Source organism: Nannobrachium achirus (assembly GCF_963921795.1).
Source record: "Nannobrachium achirus genome assembly, chromosome: 22".
NCBI lineage: Eukaryota > Metazoa > Chordata > Actinopteri > Myctophiformes > Myctophidae > Nannobrachium > Nannobrachium achirus.
Window position 1 is genome coordinate 30,199,206 of NC_137829.1, and position 21,322 is coordinate 30,220,527.

Sequence of the window (21,322 nt, forward strand, 5' to 3'; positions counted from 1 at the left end):
AACAATGGCAAAAACATCTACAGAGACATGTTGTATTGTGCTGAAATCATGCTTTATTAAATCATTAATGCATAAAACTCAAGGAGGAAGTACATAATGGTAATGCTATATCAACATCAATTAAATCCAAGTACAGGGCATACAGGGCATACAGTTAATGCAATTAGTTTTTTTCTTTGTTTCACAGCCGGTGGACTTGCTGTGGTGCACTGGCTTGGTGACAACCCTGACTAGTGACAAGGTGAAATGACTAAAATCTACAAACACACTCAAACACACAACACATTACCAAACTAGCCTCCAAGAGCTGGCACTGCTTCTGCAAAGAAGAACTTGAACTGACTTTTTTATTTTGTATTTTTATTTATGGCCAGGTGTTACTCTTGAAAAGACAGTCCAAGCGTCCTTTGCCAGAAACAGTGCACATTAAAATTATCAAAACTCAGAGTGCAGGCCGCTCGCACTCTGAGCATGTCATCAAAATGGTGGTATGACATAGTCAGTCCGAACACAAGACCAGTTTATGCTGCTTACATGAGGGTATATGCAAACAGCACTCAGGGTCTTATGGTCGTGTTATAATTCATACTGTAATATTACACGCACAGGCGTGTGGATAATAACTTGTCTCAGATTCTTGTTTCAAACTTCAACAGGGAGCCTCTCTACCTGCTGAGGCAATCTTAAAGACTTCAACAAATCGTTGAGGCACAGTGTTTTAGTTTCAGGTATAACAGGGTATTCGTTTCATGTGAAACTTTCTCCTTTTAAACTTTCTGTTTCATTTTGTTTCAGTTAATATTGTCATAAATAACAATTCATACATTTCCCATAACCGTTAAATTCGGCTATATACATTATGTACATGTCACAGAAAAATGGATCAAAAATCCTAAGTCATATTTATCCAATATGGCACATTTTATAACAACTTTAGACTTTAGTCTAGTTTGGCATAAATTAATGTCAAGTTTGGTATAAAAATAGTTCATATTTACAAGAACAGAAATCCAGGTCTTTATCTAAGATCAGTAAAGATTAGGTTTTGCTAATTCAATAAATAAAAGTGTTGAGGATCAGGGAATTGAGGATAGAAATTAACTTCATGAAATGTGGACGGTTTTATCCATAGTGCTGTTTCCTTTTTTCCTTTTTTTTACATGGACCGAATGTGAACAGCAGCAGATAGGAATCCAAGCTGGTTGGACAGTTTGAATGTGTTAGCTCCAACATCAGCCTCCTTTACTCCAGACGTCCTGAAGTCAGTGGTGTGACTGGTGTTGGTCCTCCCCACGGTCAGGAACCAGTCTGGATCAGCACTCCTCTCCTTCGCTCATCTGCCTGTCATCCCACACAAACAAAGCAAAACAGTTAGTTTCTACTGTCAAACCAACCAGAGACATGAAATCACTTTGCTATACTTTTAAAAAAAAAATTGTATTCTTGTAGTCATTCACCATGATGCTCAGCATAATCACGTACAATCAAAAGCTGGTTTTGATTGTACGTTAGTTACCGACAACTAGCGGTAACTTTTTACCTCAGGGAAGAGGAGTGAGTAGACATTTCCATCATTTTGCTGCTGCTGGAGCTCATGGTAACCACTGACTCAGACATTTCCATCATTTTGCTGCTGCTGCTGCTGCTGGCACTCATAGCAGCCATTGAGCCAGACATTTCCATCATTTTGCTGCTGCTGGAGCTCATGGCAGCCATTGACTCAGACGTCATCATGGCAGACATGCTGCTAGTCGCTGACATGCTCTCAAGTGAAACCTCAGCAGTGCGAGTGCTGCTGTAAGAGGCAGCTTCCACATGAGCGGCTGAGTAATGTTCCTGCATCATGCTGCTTTCAACAGAAGCTCTGTGCGCCATAATACCCATTTTAGTTGGTTCTTCAACAAGGGCTGAGGATAGCAAATAAAAAGCACATGTTCATGTGTTGTGGCTAATGTATGATTTTATTTTGTCATACACAATCTGTTCAAAGCTGAATATGTCAAATAAACATTAAGCATTCATGTTTTCTGTGAGGCAAGTTTCTCAAAGAAAAGAAGAAGGGCTGTTCACACCAAGCACTATAACAATATCGTTCACCATTGTCTGTGTTATAGATGACTCTGCCATCGCTTGAGTTTAAGATTTTAAAACTACAAGTTTATAGTGATAGTTATAGTGCTTGGTATTGAAAGTTTTAGTAAAGCCAGTGAGTATTATGTCATGGACATAATAGTGTTACTTAGTTATCTAAATACATTTTACGACAGAAGATGAACTAACTCTTATGACATGCCGCCAATTAACATAAAAATGCCTTCTTACCTTGCACAGAGACAGGCGCCTTTTCCAAGGTTGGTGACATCACTCTCTTTGGCGATTTGATTGGCTCGGGGGACTTGACCGTGGGTGGGGACATCACTCTCTTCGGTGACTTGACTGTGGGAGGAGACTTCACTCTCTGTGGTGACTTAATTGGTTCTGGTGACTTGACTCTTGGGGGAGACTTTATTTCGGGGGACTTGGGAAGAGGGGACAAGGCCTCTGGTGAAGTGATCCTTTCTGCGACCTTCTCCCTGGACTCTGACTTGCGTATGCTCAGAGTGAAGAAAGCCTCCTGGCTGCCCGCAGCATTCTCCACCAGCAGTGAGTAGCTGCCTTCGTCTGCCATCTCCACGCTTGAGATCTCAAAGCTGGAGTTGTGCTCAGTTGAGATGATATGGTGACGGAAAGAAGAGCCAATCACTGACCCTTCCCGCAGCCAGGTGATAGAAGGTGTCGGGTCTCCAGCTACGTCACACTCAAACCTGGCAACGTCTCCCTCGTTCACGGTCAGGGATTGTGGTTTGGTCAGGATCTTGGGAGCCACTTTCCTTTCCGTTACTGTCTTTGTTTCTACAACAGTGGTAGTTTCCTCCACTCTTGTCTCCTCGACAGTAGTCTTAGATGATGAGACGTGATATACCTCTGTCCTTGTCATCTCGGGGTCGTGTGCGGATGGTGGCTCCTCATCCCTGCGGAGGGTTGAGTAAGCAGCATATTCCTCCCCTGCTACATCCAAGGTAGCGTAGTCAGAGGTTTCTCCCCTGGCGTTCTTGCAGACCACGCGGTAGGTGCCAGCATCCTCGGTCACACATTCAGTGATCTGGAGCGTCAAGACTCCGCTCAGGTTGCTCATGTGGTATTTCCTGCCCTGCTGGATCTCCTTTTCGTTGTGGAACCACTTGATCTGTGCCTCAGGTTTGGCCTGGACGTTCAGGGTGAACTTGGTGTTGCAGCCATAGGGCACACGGTGTGAGCGCATCCTGATGGAGATACGTGGAGGATGGTCCAGGCTGAACGGAGCCTGTGTCACAGTCTCCTTTCTCTCCATGGACTTCCTCTCTGTCCTCAGGACCTGTTTCCTCTGCTCATACCTGGACAGGAAGTCAACTTTAGGGTAGGTCACTTGTTCTACTTTGACCTTCTGAGGGGCTGGAGGTTCAGAGGGTGGGAGTTTCTTGATTGGTTTAGCAATATATTCGGTGGCGACAGAAGTCAGGTGCTCAGACTGAACCTCCTCAGAGTATTGGGCAACAGCAGCGGTCTCCCTCTTGCTGACTCTGGTCTTATCCTCAAACTCCATGCGTTTGAGCTCACTCTTGTAGCTGGTAATTCTCTGGGCTGTTTTCTGGGGGCGGAGCAACTCCTGATCCTCTCTCTCTTCGTGCACCCTCTGTTTCTGCCTGGGAGCTCTGTAAGTGGTCTTGTCGTGGCGCTGGCGCAACTCAAGGAAGCTTGGGCCGGCCTCAAATTTAGACGGGATACGGTAGGAGTCGTATCTTGCCTCTTCTTCTCCCTCCTCCTTCTCCTCAGTGTAGACTCTTTTGGGAGATGTGGGGCGCAGAGCGGAGAGCTCAAAGCGCACAGGGCTGAGGCTGGGTGGAGAGGCAGAATAGCCAAGCTGTAGTTCCTCCTCCAGTTTGAGTCGGTCTTCCTCGATATTCTTCATATGCAGATATTCTTTCACAGGCATTAGCAGCTCCTCATCACTCAGGTCGCCCAGAGACCTCCTTCTCATCCTGTAGTAGGCTTCCTCCTCAGGTGAGGGAGTACGTTGCCTTGAAGGCCTCACAGTCTCCAGGTCATCCTGGGTCATGGACGGGATGCGCCACCTTGGCTTGTACTGGTCATTGATTCTGGGCAGAGGCACGTCGTAGAACTGCTCCCACCTGGACAGACGGATGCGTTTCATTCGCTTCTGCGTGATCTTGTCCATGGGCTCAGGGAACTCGTACTGATCACGTACGACCTTGTACCATTTCATGTCAGACATGGGTTTGAAGTGTTTGATCTCATTATCCTCCTCAAGGACGGCTGGGTTAAAGTCGCGAGGAGTGGGGACGACATATGGCATACGCAGCCTCTTCTCATCTGCCCTCTTTTTCTTCTCCTCTTTCTCTTTCTGGATCTCAGCCTCTGTCTTCTCACCCTTTTTGGTTGTCACAGCAGGTTTGAACATGGTGGCTGCTTCCCTGATGGCTTGCACTGCAACGGGGGGGAGAGGCAAGATAGCGGTACCAGTCATGATCTGGTTAAGTCTCACCTTCTTGTCTAGTTTCTCCTTCTCAGCTGCTGCTTTCTTTTCCTTTTCACTCACATACACCTTCTTCACATGTGTGACACGTTCCACCTTTAGGGTTGCCTGGCAACTGGCGGATCCAGCTGAGTTGGTGGCAGTAACTCTGTAAATGCCAGAATCTTCAGGAAGAGTGTCTTTCACGTGCAGGATAAAGTAATCCAGGCCCTCATGGACAATTTCAACAGATGGACCGAAGGCCAAAGGCATGCCGTCTTTCTCCCACTTCAGGTCGGGGCGACCAGACACTCTGATCTCAAAGCGAATATCCTGGCCCTCCTTGCATTCAACATTGGCGAGCAGGCGTTTGAACATGGGCCTCAGTGTTGTGTCCGCTGGTGTAGGGCGGGGATTAATTGTGAGGCGACACTTGCAGCTGTCATCACCGTATCTGTTCCGGGCCACAACGCTGTACTCAGCATCATCATCTTTCTCAAGGCTGTGGATGATCAGCTGATAAAGACCCTTGTCGCTGATGAAGGTGTACTTCTTTTCATCAGCTCCAGGGACCATTTTCTGTCCAGACTTATGCCAGGTGACACGGGGCTCTGGGTGCACAGTGATTGTGACACCAAAGCGCACATCCTCTCCAATGTAGGCTGTGCGGTTGACAAGAGGCAGTGTGAACTCTGGTGGCTTCTGGAGCATTCTAGCGGTGTCAACGCGGCGCTTCACCTTCTTCACCACACGCGTTGTGAAGTAGTCGCGGTAAGACCTGACACCGTTGACGAACACCTCTGCATAGGCGCTGTCCTCTCCGTATTCATTCACAACCTTGCATCTGTAGGTTCCGTCGTCTGCTCTAGTGACCTTGTTTATAGTGATCACAGCCACGCCATCCTCATATTCGATCTCATACCTGGCACCGGCCTCCAGCTGCCTGACACCACAGTACCACGTCACCTCAGTGTTGTTGTCCCAGTTCTCAAGGGTGCAGCTCATCTTGAGACTTTCGCCCTCATTCACAACGCTGTGTCTGAGCTGGCCAGCCATAGGGCCATGCTCCATTCGAGCACACTTCACCTTGGCAACGAAGACTCCTCTCTGAGACCTGAAGGATCCACCACTGGCCACACGAGCTGCAGACACAACGGTGCTCCACTCCTTCTTCACCATGGACTGATAGTATCTCTTATGTCTGCCTGTCTGCATCGCCCTGCCGCTGAGCTCCTCTGCTGGCTTCGTCAGGAAGGGATGTTCCAGAGCCTCTGCAGCCTTCATGCGGTGCCTGCGGTCCTTGGTCATCAGACGGTCGGTGAAGTCCAGTGCGTCACAACTGACCTGCTTGAAGGACTCGTCGTCGTAGGTGTAGGCCGCAGTGGAGATGTTGTCAATCATCTGCTGGTTGGTCTCAGCAGTAAATGGATTGAGGCCACTGATAAGCACGTAGGCAAGGACGCCGACGGACCACATGTCAGTTTCACAGTTGACCAGGTCGCCCTGGTGGATCTCAGGAGCAGCGTACTCAGCAGTGGTGTACTGAATCTTGATCTGCTCTTCAGGAGTCAGATGTCTGGCTTGGCCCAGCTCAATAATCTTCACGTTAGAGCTGGTTCTGGTGGTGTATACGATATTCTCAGGTCTGATGTCAAAGTGGGCGTAGTTCTGTTCGTGCAGGAAATCCAGAGCCATGCAGACCTGTCTTATGTAGTTCTGAATTTCACGCTCGTTGAGCTCGAAGTCTGGTGAGTTGAGGCGCTCAAAGATGTCGCTACCAGAGATGAAGTCGTAGATCATCACCAGTTCCTCGGGGCTAGCAAAAGCGTTGTGGAGGAGGAGGAAGTTGCAGTGTTTGGCCAGATTCAAAGTAGCAATTTCTTTCTTAACAATGGCTTGATCAGAACCCCTCACTTTGACAAATTTAGCCATGTAGGTTTTCTCGGAGCTGATTTCAACGCATCGGTGGATAATACCAAACTGCCCTCTACCCAGCTCCTCTGCAATGGAATATTTCTCGTGGAGATTCTTGGCGTCGTTGACCTGAGCCTTGGCCTTGGGGACACGCCCAGTGTCATCGACCTCCCGGTCATACAGAAGGACTCTAGCTTTGTCTTCTTTGGTCATGATGGGACCACTTCCCTCGGATGGAGCGCTCTGGCCAAACTTGTTCTCAGCGATGACTCTGAACTGGTAGCTGGTTCCTCCAAACAGGCCAATAACGGTGTAGCGGCAGTCACGGGCCTGGGCAACACGCTGCCATCTCTCAGCGGTGGTGGGGCATTTCTCAATGATGTAGCTGCTGACCCTGCTGCCGCCGTCGTTGGCGGGTTCCACCCAGCTGAGAGTGACTGAATCTCTGGAGATGTCGCTGGCTTTCACACCGCGCGGAGGATCGGGCACATCGGCCACATCCAGCTCCACTGTCTGCTGATCGATGCCAAATCTGTTCTTGGCACAGACGATGTAGAAGCCAGCGTCCTTCTTCTCCACTCCATTGGGGAACACCAGTGAGGTGAAGGACCTGGTGACGATGACCTGGTAGTAGCCATTGCTGTCGATGAGGTCCTGGCCCTTCTGCCAGGTGATTACAGGGTCAGGTTTACCGCTGAAGGGAATCTTGATGTTCACTATCTCTCCACGCAGGGCTGGGATGGCTTCCTTGTCCTTCAGGTTCTTAGGCAGGTGAATCTTGGCAGGGACTAGAAACGACAAATAGAATATATATTAGTTTTAAGATATGTATAATATGTTTTATTCTGTTTATAATGGCAATAAAACAATAATGTCAAGGCTAACATACATTTGGGACTATGTGTGACTGAATATGTCATACTATTAATAGTACACTGTATATACTATTGCATCTATCTGTGAACGTACCCTCCACATCCAGAGAGATGGTGGCGCAGATGGAGCCTCCCTGGTTAGTCGCTCTGATCTGGTAGACGGTGGAGTCGTCCTCATCCGCCTCGGTGATGACCAGCTGGTGGTAGCCTCCCTTGAACTCCTGGATCTTGAGTTTCTTTCCGTCAGACTGGATCTCCTTTCCTCGTCTGAACCATTTAATAACAGGTTTGGGCTGTCCTATGATCTTGCACACCAGGGTGGCGTTGCTCTTGTACTTGACGCTCTGGTTCCTCAGCTCCTCCTTGAAGGCCGGAGCGCGGATGTCCACCGCGTTGGCAGGCACCATGGGAGCCGTCTCCTCGCTGTAGTCGCTCTCCCCTCCCAGGTTCTCGCACTTCACGCGGAAGATTGTCTCCACGCCCTCGGTGAGGCGCTTGACAGAGAACACGGTCTGTTTGATCTCGTCTGTGGTCACCGGCGTCCATTCGCCCTTCTTCTCCTTCTTTTCCAGGCAATAGCTCTTGATCTTGGAGCCGCCGTCGTTGACGGGAGGTTTCCAGGAAACCACGCACGAGTTCTGGGTGATTCCGGAGACCACTGGAGACACAGGTGTTGATGGTTTCTCTGTGGAAAGGAGCGCATGAATTAGATTATGAATTATTATCTGGAGATGTAAAGCTAGGTGGTGGAATATAACACAATGACCTCTTCATTAATGGTATTGTTATCTTTAAAACATACCCATTTGACTCTTGATGAGGATGGGAGCAGACAGTTCCAGTGGCTCGCTGTTACCATAACGGTTCTGAGCGTAGACACGGAAGTAGTACCCGGCACCGTCGATCAGGTTGGGCACGCGGCAGGAGGTGCCGTTAATGGACGACGACACCAGCTCCCACTCTGTGCCTTCCTTGTCCTCACGCTTCTCCACAAGGTAGTTGGTGATCATGGAGCCTCCGTCATCTTTAGGAACCTTCCAGCTGATAATGACCGAGTTCTTCAGCAGCGCGTCCAGAGCAATGGGGCCCTGAGGAATGTCCGGTTTGTCTGGAAGATTTAAAGTGAATGAGGTCAACACTTTGGAACAAGAGCGTTGTGACGAAATAATAACTACATTGGATCCATTAGAGCACAGGTTCTTTTTTTCCACTACCTGAAAAGTAACACTTCTGGGCGATATGTAGCATAATGCAAGAATAACACATCAACAGGAGTACAATTCTGAACTGATACGGATACAAAAACATACCATAGATTTCAACGTTGAAGGCAGTGTCGGCGCGGCCAAAGTGGTTGTGCAGCCTGATCCTGTATTTTCCTCCATTGACTCTGCGCTGGACGTTCTTGATGATCAGGTGAGTGTAGTGCTCCGTGGTTTCAATGCTGATGTCCTCTGTGTTCTCCAGGGTCTTGGCTCCCTGCAACCACATGATCTTGGGCTCTGGACGGCCGATGTAGACACAGTGGATCCTCAGGGTGCTGCCCAGGGCGGCGTAGTAGGTGTTCTTCAACGGGTAGTCGGGGTGGAACCTGGCAGCGGCCTCAAGCACCAGGGCGCCGGTGGATTCAGCCTCTCCGGCATCGTTGGTGGCCTTGCAGGTGTATTCGCCCTCGTCTTCCTGCTGGTCCGTCGTGATGGACAGGGAGTGGTTGCGTCCGTCCGAGCTCATCTCGTACTTGCGGGACTCGACCACCTCCTTACCGGCGTGGTACCACTTGATTACTGGAAGGGGTCTGCCGATGATCTGGCACTTCATGACGGCCGGCTGGCCAAGCTTGGCAGTTACTTCATCCATTTCCTTCCTCAGGCCTGGTGCGGCTTCAGCTGTAACCACCAAAAGGCAGGTATTTGTTACTAACTGTTGGTAACCCTTTTTAACGTAGATAATTATTCAGTTTTCTTTTTTTTTTTGCTGTTAATCTTTGTTGTTGTATGCTAGTTACAATTGTATTCAAAAAACCAAGTCACTGGATAAAACATTTGACCTCTGAGTAGGCCTACTGCTTACTATTAGTAGCTTGTAATGATGACAATTCATGAAACAGTCACTTTCTATTTGCTGGTATGAACATGACAGTTGGCTCACCACTCTGTTTGGTCTTGATGCATGTGGCAGTTCTGCGCGGTCTGCTGATCCCTGTCTCGTTCTCAGCAAACACTCTGAACTCGTACTCTGTGGCTTCAGCCAGACCTGGCACCGTGAACTCCTTTTGGTTGGTCCTCTGCTTGTTGCATTTCTTCCAGGAGCTCTCGGTGGACTTCCTGTACTCCACATAGTAGCCCAGGACCGGCTTGCCTCCGTCGCACTCTGGCGGGGTCCAGCTGATCTTGATGAAGTTGTTGGCCACTTGCACCATGTCAATCTCACCTGGCTGGCTTGGCTTGTCTAGAAGAGAAGAAATAATAATAATACATTAATAAATCAGACAGCTCACAGTGAGCTTGTAGATCTGCTATTTTTGATGCGTGACACCGGCGTGCAACTCAGTATAAATCTGGTCTAAGATGTGTACATTTTAATGCAAAAACATTAACTCATTGTATCATCCTGCAGCTATGATACAATCCTCATCACAGTATGTTTCACAGTTCAACAACATGAAACTCACCAAATGGATCTTTGCAGATGACCGCGTCAGACAAAGGTCCAGGCTCGCTCTCTCCGATGTTGTTCACGGCAATGACACGGAACTGGTACTCTGCGTCTTCTGTGAGGTTAGGCACAGTGAACATGGTGGAGGTCACCATGGTCGCGTGGCGAGAATAGGTCTCAGCTGAGACCTCCTTGTACTCCACAAAGTAGCCGGTGATGGCAGAGCCACCATCGTCCTTGGGTCGGGACCAGGCCAGGGCCACAGAACTCTTGGTGACATCCATGATCTCTGGTGCCGTGCTCGAAGGCTCGGGAGCAGCTGTTTTGAATCACAACACAGTTAATATATGGAAGATGTTTTGTACTGTTGGCCATCTAGAAATGCAAGTGTGTTCTGTGATTGCAATGGTTAAAATGTAACAAATGTGTAGAGGCACAGATGAAGAAATATTGATTCTACTCACACAGAGGAGTATGGGGAACAACCGGCTCATCTGACTTCAGAGACGCACTGATACCAAAGGTGTTCTCTGCGGTGACCTTGAAGTGATACTTTGTTCCTTCCTTCAGGCCCTTGACCAGCAGCTGAGTGTCAGTAACCCTGGAGTCCACTGTATACCAGGCATTCCTGGAGGACTCTCGTCTCTCCACGATGTATCCCAGGATGTCTGAGCCACCGTTCTCTGTAGGAGCCTTCCAGGACACCTTGACAGAGTTGGCCTGGATCTCCGTGAACACCATAGGTCCTTCCGGTGCGCTGGGGCGGCCAATGACATTGACCTTGATCTGGGCTTTCTTCTTGCCAACCTTGTTCTCCAGGAGGAGGTCGTAGGTGCCAGAGTCACTCCTCTCAGCTCCCTTGATGACCAGTTCGCTGGCATCCTCTGTGTTGGCAATCATGGCTAGGTCGGACACAGCACCGCCGTCCTTAGACCACGTGCATTTCGGAATGGGTTTACCCTTAATGGGCAGAGAGAGTCTGACGACTCCCCCCTGTCTCACCACGTAAACCGTCTTGTATTTCAATTCCAGTTCGTAGTCAGGAGATTCTAATAAGGAGACAAAAGAAGTGAGGGGTTAGCGAACTGGCTAAAGATGGATAGGAAGGCTAGTGATCTAGGAATTTAAGCTTCATGCAATCACTCTGGCTATATATTTGTATATGTATACAATAGTTCATAATAATAGGTGGCGTTATGCAGTACATCCTTACCAAGCATCTCTGTGATTTTGACAGTTCCGGGAACTTCGGCAGGCTCTCCGGAGCCACCAGAGTTGCAAGCCATCACGCGGAACTTGAACTCCTCTCCCTGGGGCATCTTGGTCAAGGTGTACTCGCAGATCAGAGAGGGAGTGGTGTTACACTTGAGCCATGGGTTGGTGCCTGCCTTCTGCATCTCTATCAGGTAACCATCCACCCTGGCATCTCCCTCATCGTCTGGAGGACTCCAGGCCAGGGACACAGATTCCATGGTGGTGGCTGTGATCCTGGGGTTCTGTGGACAGCCGGGGGGATCTTTTGTGGAGAGGGGGGGGGGGTGTTCAGATAGAGGTCAGTGTTTCTGTCATGGAACAACTTAGTTTTGTATTAGATTTATTGCGCCTTGCTAGCCACTTTTATTCCTTATAAATGAGACATGTTGACAATGTACATAATCAACATTCAGTCATTCTCTTTAAATGCTAAATGCTTCAAAAGTAACGGTATATTAGCACTATTTATTTGAACAACATGAAGGTCATCTTACCGACAGGGTCTGTGGCGACTGCCGGTTTGGACAGCAGGCTTGGTTTGCTCAGCCCTCGGGCATTGATGGCGGTGATCCTGTGTTCATACTCCAGACCCTCGGTCAGATCTGTAGACCTGTAGCGGGTCATGGTGACGGGGTTCCTATTGGCCCGTATCCATCTCTCTGAGCGCACCTCTTTGCGCTCAATAATGTATCCGGAAACTTCCAGGCCGCCGTCCTCCTCTGGAGGGTTCCAGGCCACTGTCATGCCGTCACGAGACGTGTCGAAGACCGTGGGTCTGCCAGGAGGTCCGGGAACGTCTGAGGAGGACATTTGAGCTTTTAGTAAGATGTAATGGCTCCTCTCACAATTCCTCTGGGGACTAACTGGGGACGTTGCTATCCAATCAGCATGACTCCACCTCTCTAAATCATAACAACATCCTCACTGTAGCACTATACTATACACAGGGTTAACGCAAAGCAAAAATCCTAATCGTACTCAGAAAGGAACTTACTGTGCGCGCTCTTGCACATCTTGACCTCAGACTGCAGGAACTCTCCAGTGCCGTAGCGGTTCACGGCCGCGGCACGGAACACGTACTCGTCCCTCTCGATCAGGTTCACAAAGCGGAAGGTGGGCCTGCTGACGGAGTCGCTGATGGGCACCCAGCCAGGACGGTGGGCGTCGCGCTGCTCCACCACGTAGCCACTGACCGGAGCGCCGCCGTCCCGGAGCGGAGGGTCCCAGCTGCAGGTAATGGAGGTGGCGTCCACCTCGTCAAACCTGATCGGTCCCTGAGGCTCGTCAGGCTTGGCTGGAATTCAGGAATAAATAAAATGTGTTAGGTTTATGTAGTTATGTAACATATAAGATCCAAAACATTATTATTATCTGACACTTATTTATTTATATACTATGACACCAATTCCCTCCGGGAATCAATACATGTCTATCTTATCTATCTTATAAAGGAAATGTCATAATTCATAAGGATTTCTTACATAGGATGACAACTTTGATGGCCTCTGTGATGACTCCGACAACATTCTTCACTTCCAGTTTGTATTCTCCGCTGTCGTTGATGGTGGTTTCCGACACGCTGAGCTTGGAGAATGTCTTTGTGCTCTCGATCTTCACGCGGTCCTTCGCCTGCATCTTCTTGCCGGCGAAGTACCAGGCGCATGTGGGCGGTGGCCTGCCGATGATGGGCAGGTCCAGTTCCAGGGTCTTGCCTGCCAGAACGTTCACCACCTTCTGAGGAATGCTGCTGAGATCCACCACCGGCATCACTGGAAGAAACACACACACACACATATTAGAGAATATACAGGACTTGCAACTACGTGGGACCTCAAAGGGTCCAATGGGCCCTTATAAGGACTTTATTATAATATTTTGCCTATTGCATATCAAACTGGGGGTCCTTGAAATTAAAAATAGGATGAGAATCATTGGTGTTACATACCTCTCTGTTCAGCTACTGTGACGGCAGAGACCATCTCTCTGGGCTCGCCGGGTCCCCTGCTGTTGACGGCTATGACTCTGAACATGTACTGCTCGTTCTCGTTCAGCTTCTCCATGGTGTATACATTGTCGGTCATCTTCAGCGTGGCCACCTTCATCCACTTGTCAGTGCCGACGCGGCAGCACTCGACGACGTAGGCCTGGATCCTGCTGCCTCCGTCGTGCTCGGGCTTCTCCCAGGCCAGCGTGACCGTGGACTTGGTCACGTCGGTCATCTCCAGTTTCTGAGGAGGCAGGGGAACGTCGCACACCAGGATGGCTTCTGGAGTCTCGCAGGGCTCGCCCACGCCGTAGATGTTTTCGGGCAGGACTCTGACGTAGTAGAGCATGCCCTCCATCAGGCCGTCGATCTTGTAGGAGGTCTTGTTGCACCTGGGCGTGATGGTCTTGTACGCCCTCATGGACGCCTCGCGCCTCTCAATGATGAAGTTGTTGACAGGAGCGCCGCCGTCCACGTTGGGGGCGTCCCAGGCGATGGTGACTGAATCCTTGGTCAACTCCTTGATCTTGATCGGTCCGGTCGGGCCAGGAGTGTCTAACATGGAAAAGACAATTCTAGTTAATACAGGAATCTAGTTCATCGCTTATTAATGTTTGTTGATTGATGTAATTTCTTTTAAGTTGTTTTGATCAATGTGTTATGACAGACAGAGTGGAGTACGTACCATAGATCTTCACCATGATGCCGACTTCCTGCTTGCCGGCTGAGTTCTCAGCCACCAGTGTGTATTTCCCGGCATCGTAGCGATGCACCTTGTCGATGATGAGTTGTGTGGCGGTGTTGGTGACCTCGATGAAGCCGCGTGCGTTCAGGTCAACGTCAGGCTTGCTCCAGGTGATCTTGGGAGCAGGGCGTCCCGTGACGGCGACAGACATACGCAGCGAGCCACCGGCGCGCAGACAGATGGTCTTCTTCAGGTCGTCGGGGACCTCAAAGTCAGGAAGTTCTGTGGTTGAAAAAAGGCAGAGCTCACATTAAGCCTGAGAAATTGACCAAACCGACTTTTTAAACCGACTTCATCTTGCTCATGTAGATAATAATAGAATAATTGAGAAGGAGTTTTATTTTCTTATAACGAATCGAGATCATCATATGGGGTCCGTGGCCTAATGCACATCGAACTGGGGGTCCCTGAAATTAAAAAGGTCCAGAATCACCAGTCCAGATACACATATTAGTAATAATAATAGATGGCGACGCCTTACCAATCCTCTCCATTGGCTCTGTCTCGGCAGTGGGGTCACTAAAGTCTCCGGTTCCGTTGACGTTGACCGCGGCTACTTGGAAGTAGTACTTCTTTCCCGGCGTCAGGCCGGTGACCACGTGCTCGGACTTCTTCAGTATCTTCTCGTGGGTTTGGGTCCATGCTTCCTCATCCTCGCAGCCGGCCTCCTGCATCTCCAGGATGTAGCCCAGAATCTCAGAGCCTCCGTCATCGATGGGGCGGGACCACGCCAGACTGATGCTGTCGGCGTGAGTGTCGGTGACGCGAGGAATGGACGGTTCACATGGGACGTCTGATGAGGAAACAGGATCAATATTAATATTGGAATGATATTCATATTGATGTTATCAATATTAGTTAGTCATTAGTGGTATATATGCATGATGCCATTATCAATGTTAACATTAGTATATTATGATATTATCAATATTAACATAATATACTGTAATTTGCAATTATCAATATAAATTAGGGATGCACAGTTTTTGGCCAATGCCCGATTACAGATTAATTGCATAGTGAAATCGACAATATCATTTTCCATCCCCGTTTCACTGCAACTAGATAAACCATAAGAACAGCTAAAGGAAGAGTTCTTTTTTGAGTAGACTTACCTGTTGCAACTCTGCAGTTAGCGTATACAGAAAGCTCGCTGGGTTCGCTGTCCCCGGCCTTGTTGATGGCTGTCACTCTGAACTGGTAGCTGTTGCCCTCAACGAGGCCAGACACCTTCAGACTGGTTTCCACAAAGGCTCCGTCTCTGTTGACCTTCACCCAGCGGCCGCTCTTCTTCTCACGTCTCTCCACCAGGTAGTGGATGATCGGGCTGCCTCCGTCGCTCTCCGACTTAAGCCACTCAATTGTGGCAAAGTCCTCTCCTGACGAGAGGATCTCAGGAGTGCCAGGCTGAGATGGGACGGCTAGAAGGAGTAAGGACATCCGGAGGTTAATTCACTAACAATTTATGTCACTTTTGTATATTTTCATTTCTTCTTTTTTTTCAGTTTAGAGATTATATATTAATCTAATCCTCTTCAGGTTTATCTAATCAGTACTTGTAGGTAATGCATTGAATACATGCTGTGTTAGTTAAGTGTACTTACTGAACATGTTTCTGGCCACCATGGGGTCGGACTGAAGGTAGACTCCAGATCCGTACTTGTTCACTCCACGGACTCTGAACAGGTACTCTGTGTTCTTGAACAGGCGGGTGATGTTGCACGTGGTCTCCTTGCACTCGTCGTCCATGACGACCCAGTTGAGGCGGTTGGTGTCTCTCCTCTCTACGATGTAGTGGCTTACTTCGTCTCCTCCGTCCTCCAACGGGGGCTTCCAGCTCAGTGTGCACGACTCCTCAGTGATCTTACTGATCTCAATCGCGCCGATAACTCCAGGGGTGTCTGACAGGAGGAACACACTCGTTTTAAAAACCAGCAGAAGGTGGACAAAGAACGCTACCCCAGTACTTGAAGTCAAGTTTGAGTTGAATTTCTAACTACAACGTTTTTTTTTTAAATAAAAGGCACATTTTTTAAAATACTCAAGTATTCAAAAGTAGAAATTACGATGTTCAAATAGAACACAGCGTTCAGACTTACCGAGCACTTTGACGTTGACCTCGGCCGTTTTGGTTCCGCTGACGTTTCTGACGGTCAGGATGTAGACGCCGGTGTCGTCTCTGTCACATAACTTAATGATGGCCATGGCCTTGGTGGGGGTGTACTGAAGGTGGTACTTCTCGCATAGCTCCAGGTCCTTGGTGCCTTTGGCCCAGGAGCACTTGGGGTCGGGTCTGCCGCCCACTGCAGCATCCAGAACCAGGTCCGAACCCGCCCTGACGTTCACTGTATCTTGCTGAAGCTTGCTGTCCAGCTGGGCCTTTGGAGGTTCTGAGGTACAACAGGAAAGTGACAGTGAGTATGATAATAATAATAATAAATGACTCCTCTATTCTGCTTGTATACATTTTCTTTTTGTTGTGGTTGTTTTAACGTTGCTCTTGTGAAGTTGTTCTGGATGAGAATCCCATCTTACCCAAGTCCGTCTTGCACTTCACCTCGCCGGTGGATTCGGAGGGCAGACTGAACACCTGGTTGGCGTTCTTGGCGATGACTCTGAACTCGTAAGCCTCTCCCTCTCCCAGCGCGGTGACCGTGAAGAAGGTGTCCGTCACGTTGGTGTAGTTACACTTCAGCCAGCGGCCCTCCCCTGTCAGAATGTACGGTTTACGCTCGATGATGTAACCGATGATGGGACTGCCTCCGTCGTTCAGAGGAGACGACCACCTCAGTGCCACGGTGGAGCGGGTGATGTTGGTGACTTCTGGTCTGCTTGGTGGATCTGAACACAAACACACAACAGTTAATCTGCGGGGTCCTACTGCCTGGGTGGGAATAAAACTGGATGGGTTGTTTTTGTGTTAAATCGTACTGATTGATGCTTATTACATATCTGTATAACTCTGTAAATTGTGCTCATCCTCACCAACTGGGTTCTGAGCCATGGTTCTCTTGGAGGCCTCGCTGGCTTTGCTGAGACCGGCACTGTTCATGGCGTAGACCCTGAACTGGTATTCCAGGCCCTCCACCAGGCCCTCCACCTTGTAGTAGCAGTCGAAACAGGGGATCTTGTTCTCCCTCACCCAGAGGATGATGTTCCTCTCCTTCTTCTCGATCCAGTAGCCCGTCACCTTGCTGCCGCCGTCGTTGTACGGCTCCTCCCACTTGATGGTCATGCTGTTGGCGCTGACACCGAACACGGTGGGCCTGGTTGGCGGTCCAGGGGGCGCTGTTGTTATGAACAAAGACATTAACGATTAGAGGATTCATCGTCATTCTGTTGCTGTCCAGAGTCTAGAAGACAATAGACTATGTGATGTGACTCAGTATTTCATATTGCTTATTGGTTGCTTATAAAGTTGGCTTTAATCTGCTGTTATAAGAATCACTGAACTGGGTTTACAATGTAATTAGTTCATTATAATTATGTTCAATCATGAAGTTACTCACTGAATGGATGCTCAGCAACAATGGTCTCAGACTCTGTGGATTTGCTGATGCCCATCCTGTTCTCAGCGCAGACCCTGAAGGTGTACTGCATGTACTTGGTCAGGTGACCGACGTGCAGGTACGTGTTCCTCACACTGGAGTTGATGAGATGCCAGGCAGTGGAGCCAGACTCTCGCTTCTCCACGATGTAGTTGGTGATGTCGGTACCGCCGTCGTCCTCAGGTGGGTTCCAACTGAGCTCACATGACTCAGATGTGATAGAGGAGACCTCAACGGGTCCTTCGGGAGGACTGGACTTTCCGATAACGTTGACTTCAATGGTGAAGGTCTTGGTTCCCGTCACATTCTCCAGCACCAGGTTGTACTTGCCACCGTCGCCCCTGAAGGCCTCCTTCACGGTAATGCTGGTCCTGTCCTTGGACGTGTTGATGTTGACCTTTTCTGTGCTCTTCAGTCTCATCTCCTCCAACTTCCAGGTGACCTTAGGAGCAGGTCTGCCACTGATGGGAACGTCGATGGTGAAGGTGCAACCGGCCCTGGTTGTGATGAGTTGGTTTGTGATCTCGCTGAGGTCGGCTGCTGGTTCAATATGAGGCTCCTTCACCAGAACAGGTGCCTGGGTCTCTCTGGGCAGGCTGAAGCCGGCATCATTCTTCGCCTTCACGCGGAAGTCATATTCGTCTCCCTTGTTAAGCTTCCCGGCTTCGTAGGAGAGACCTGTGGTGTTACCAACAGCCATCCATTTGTCTCCATCTTTAGCTTTAGCCTCAATGATGTAGCCCTGGATGCGGCTGCCACCGTCATGCTCTGGTTTGAGCCAGCCCAGAGTGACAGAGGTGTCTGTGGTGTCCAGAACGTCCAGTCTCTTAGGAGCGGCTGGTGCTGCTGTGGCACAGACAGGCTCCGGCAGCTCAAAGGCCTCACCCACGCCATGCTGGCTCTCAGCTGAGACTCTGAAGAAGTATGGCACTCCCTCCAGCAAGTCCTGGACTTTGAGGATGAGTGCGGGGGAATTCTTTCCACACTGGGTCCAGGTACGACGGCTGGCCTCACGCCTCGCTACAACGTAGTGATGGATGCGTGCTCCACCATCGTTGAGAGGAGGCTCCCAGATGAGGGTGACAGACCCTCTGGTAACTTCCTTGAAGGCCACATTTTGTGGAGGTCCGGGGGTATCCATCACCTTCACAGTGAAGGTAATGACCTTGTTGCCACTGGCATTCTCCAGTGTGATGGTGTATTTTCCAGAATCATTTCTGGTGCAGTTTTCAATGGACAGGGAGCTGTAGCCGTCTGTAGTCAGGACCTCTGACATGATGCCCAGCTCTCCCTCCTCCTTCACCCAGGTAGCAGTGGGAACGCGCTTTCCTCTGAAGTGGACGCCCAGACACACAGAACCTCCAGCCTTCACAATATGCGTCTGCTTGAAGCTGGCGTCGATGTCCACCTGCGGTGGCGTCAGTCTGTCCACGGCCTGAGCAGCCTCTGGAATCTCCTGTGGGTCACTGGCACCCACGTGATTGACAGCTGCCACGCGGAACCGGTACTCTGCGCCGGTCTTCAGGCCGCTCACCACGTACTGCGTCTCTGCCACCAGCGCCTCGTTCATTCTCTTCCATTCCTCGTCCTCCAACTCCTCCGCTCCCTCCGCCATTTCAACGATGTAGCCCAAGATCTCCATACCTCCGTCATCACTGGGCCTGCTCCATTCCAGGCTGATGGAAGTGTCGGTGGAGTCGGACACGCACACCACAGATGGGGCGCAGGGGATGTCCTTGGGCTCGGCGGCCTTGATAGGCATGGAGACGTTACTGGGAGCTCCGACGCCGGCGTCATTAACGGCCAGCACACGGAACTCATACTCCATGTCCTCTGTAAGGTTGGTGACCTTGTGACCACATTCGACGATGGGCTTCTTGCTCAGCACCTTGTAGAAGCGGACAGTCTTCTTCTCGCGCTTCTCCACAATGTAATACTGGATAGGGTTGCCTCCGTCATTAGTGGGAGCTGCCCAGGACAGGGTGATGGTCTCTCCTGTCATTTCGGTGGCATCAGGAGTGCCTGGAGCGTCGGGAGTAGCTGGAAGAAAACAAGACGAGATGTTTAGTTACTAATGTGGAGACATAGATTATAATATATTTCATGAATTCTTCCTTAGCTTTGCAATTATCCATAGAACTTGAATCACATCACTATAATTTGAACGGTGTGCATGTATAGATGTTGTGTATAAATTATCTCATTCCCTATTTCTTTCTTGCAGCGTGTTAAATCATCTTACTGTATTGCATCTGTGCGATGACAGGGCTAGACTCGATGGTTCTGCCAACACCGAACTTGTTGACAGCAGAGACCCGGAACTGGTACTCATTGGTCTTGATGAGCTTGGTGGCGGTGTACGTGCACTCGTGGCACTCGTCAGTCACCAGGGCCCAGGAGATCTTGGCGGTCTCGCGCTTCTCGATGATGTAATGGGTGACCTCTGAGCAGCCATCGTTCTCTGGAGGGTTCCAACTCAGAGTACACTTGCCCTCAGAGATGTCGGAGAAGACGACGGGTCCCACTGGCTCACCAGGGGTGTCTGCACAATGGAAGAAATGAATAAAATGGGGTCAGATGAATGTTAATTTATTTATCTTTATATTATATACTGTACTGCACACATTGTTTAATATGCATCAGGCTATTAATCCCATAGACAAATAGCAGCCAGTCTATTCATTGTCCATGAATTAAATACAGAGGGTTTTCAACGTAAAAAAGGCCGTAAAAGGTCTTATTTGAGATGTTCGTTTTAGGCAGGGTGTTTAACTGTACTTGTACTGTACTACATTTCAATTGTATTGACTATACTTGTACTGTTCTCCATTTTGTCTAATAAAATAATCAATCAATCAAAGCTATAGATACCCTACATACATATATATATACACACACACACACACACACACGCACGCACGCACGCACGCACGCGCGCACAATCAAATCACACAATCAAATCAATTTACTCATGAACTCATTCATTTCATGTGTCCAGTAATAAGGATAATAATTTATTAAAATCACAGACCTTGCACTTGTACAACGATGCTGGCCTTCTTGGTTCCAGATCCATTGGTGGCCTCAATGTTGTACAGGCCTTTGTGTGTACGGTCTGCATCTCTGACAGACAGAGTGCTGGATCCAGGCAGGTTGATGATGTCCATCATCCTTTTGGTGATCTCCACACCGTCTCTGAACCACACCACCTTGGGATTGGGCCGGCCACTGATGCTCACCTTCACCTTGAGGTTGTCTCCCGCCTTAACAGTAAGACCCTCAAAGTATTCCGGACCAAACTCAATGTTTGGAGGGGCTAGGTGGGCAAAGGAATGTTGTGAGTTAGTATTTGTTTAAATTTCAAGTTTAAAACACAACAAGTGATATAGTTAACCTATGAAGAACCAATTTATACCAATCTCATACAATAGCACTCACCATTCTCGTCTCTGACTACAATGAAGCCAGATGAGTTGGAAGGTGGGCTGACGACACCAATGGCGTTTCTGGCGATGATTCTGAACTCATAGCGTTCAGTCGTAGTTAGGCCGGTGACCGTGTACTCGCTTTCATGTACATCAGTCAAGTTAGCCTTGAACCAGCGACCCTTGCCTTGCCGTTTCTCAATGGTGTAACCAGTGATCTTACTGCCTCCATCATGTTTAGGTGCATCCCATTTCAAGCTCACAGAGTCAAAGGTCACATCTGTGTAGTCTGGCATTCCAGGAGCATCTGAAACACACACAACATGATTTATAGCATGACATAATTTAATATATGTATTTTAAAGCTAAA

The 21,322-nt window shown here is 49.1% G+C and overlaps 1 protein-coding gene across 1 annotated transcript in view; it reads right to left on the reverse strand.

Annotated features, from left to right (window-relative positions):
- Positions 1-1,536: 1,536 nt before the first annotated feature.
- ttn.1 (titin, tandem duplicate 1) overlaps positions 1,537-21,322 on the reverse strand; it is a gene marked incomplete at both ends in the record, with an annotated part of 155,201 nt that continues 135,415 nt past the window's right edge. The window contains 24 exons of the mRNA XM_080752838.1: positions 1,537-1,907; positions 2,323-7,254; positions 7,436-8,026; positions 8,144-8,449; positions 8,652-9,227; positions 9,490-9,789; positions 10,013-10,315; positions 10,461-11,045; positions 11,210-11,512; positions 11,745-12,047; positions 12,245-12,544; positions 12,732-13,019; positions 13,196-13,789; positions 13,920-14,201; positions 14,461-14,772; positions 15,095-15,400; positions 15,584-15,880; positions 16,079-16,369; positions 16,515-16,820; positions 16,965-17,267; positions 17,489-19,567; positions 19,770-20,069; positions 20,559-20,843; positions 20,966-21,259. Coding sequence (XP_080608964.1) covers positions 1,537-1,907; positions 2,323-7,254; positions 7,436-8,026; positions 8,144-8,449; positions 8,652-9,227; positions 9,490-9,789; positions 10,013-10,315; positions 10,461-11,045; positions 11,210-11,512; positions 11,745-12,047; positions 12,245-12,544; positions 12,732-13,019; positions 13,196-13,789; positions 13,920-14,201; positions 14,461-14,772; positions 15,095-15,400; positions 15,584-15,880; positions 16,079-16,369; positions 16,515-16,820; positions 16,965-17,267; positions 17,489-19,567; positions 19,770-20,069; positions 20,559-20,843; positions 20,966-21,259 — 14,807 coding nt within the window. The remainder of the gene's footprint in view (positions 1,908-2,322; positions 7,255-7,435; positions 8,027-8,143; positions 8,450-8,651; positions 9,228-9,489; positions 9,790-10,012; positions 10,316-10,460; positions 11,046-11,209; positions 11,513-11,744; positions 12,048-12,244; positions 12,545-12,731; positions 13,020-13,195; positions 13,790-13,919; positions 14,202-14,460; positions 14,773-15,094; positions 15,401-15,583; positions 15,881-16,078; positions 16,370-16,514; positions 16,821-16,964; positions 17,268-17,488; positions 19,568-19,769; positions 20,070-20,558; positions 20,844-20,965; positions 21,260-21,322) is intronic.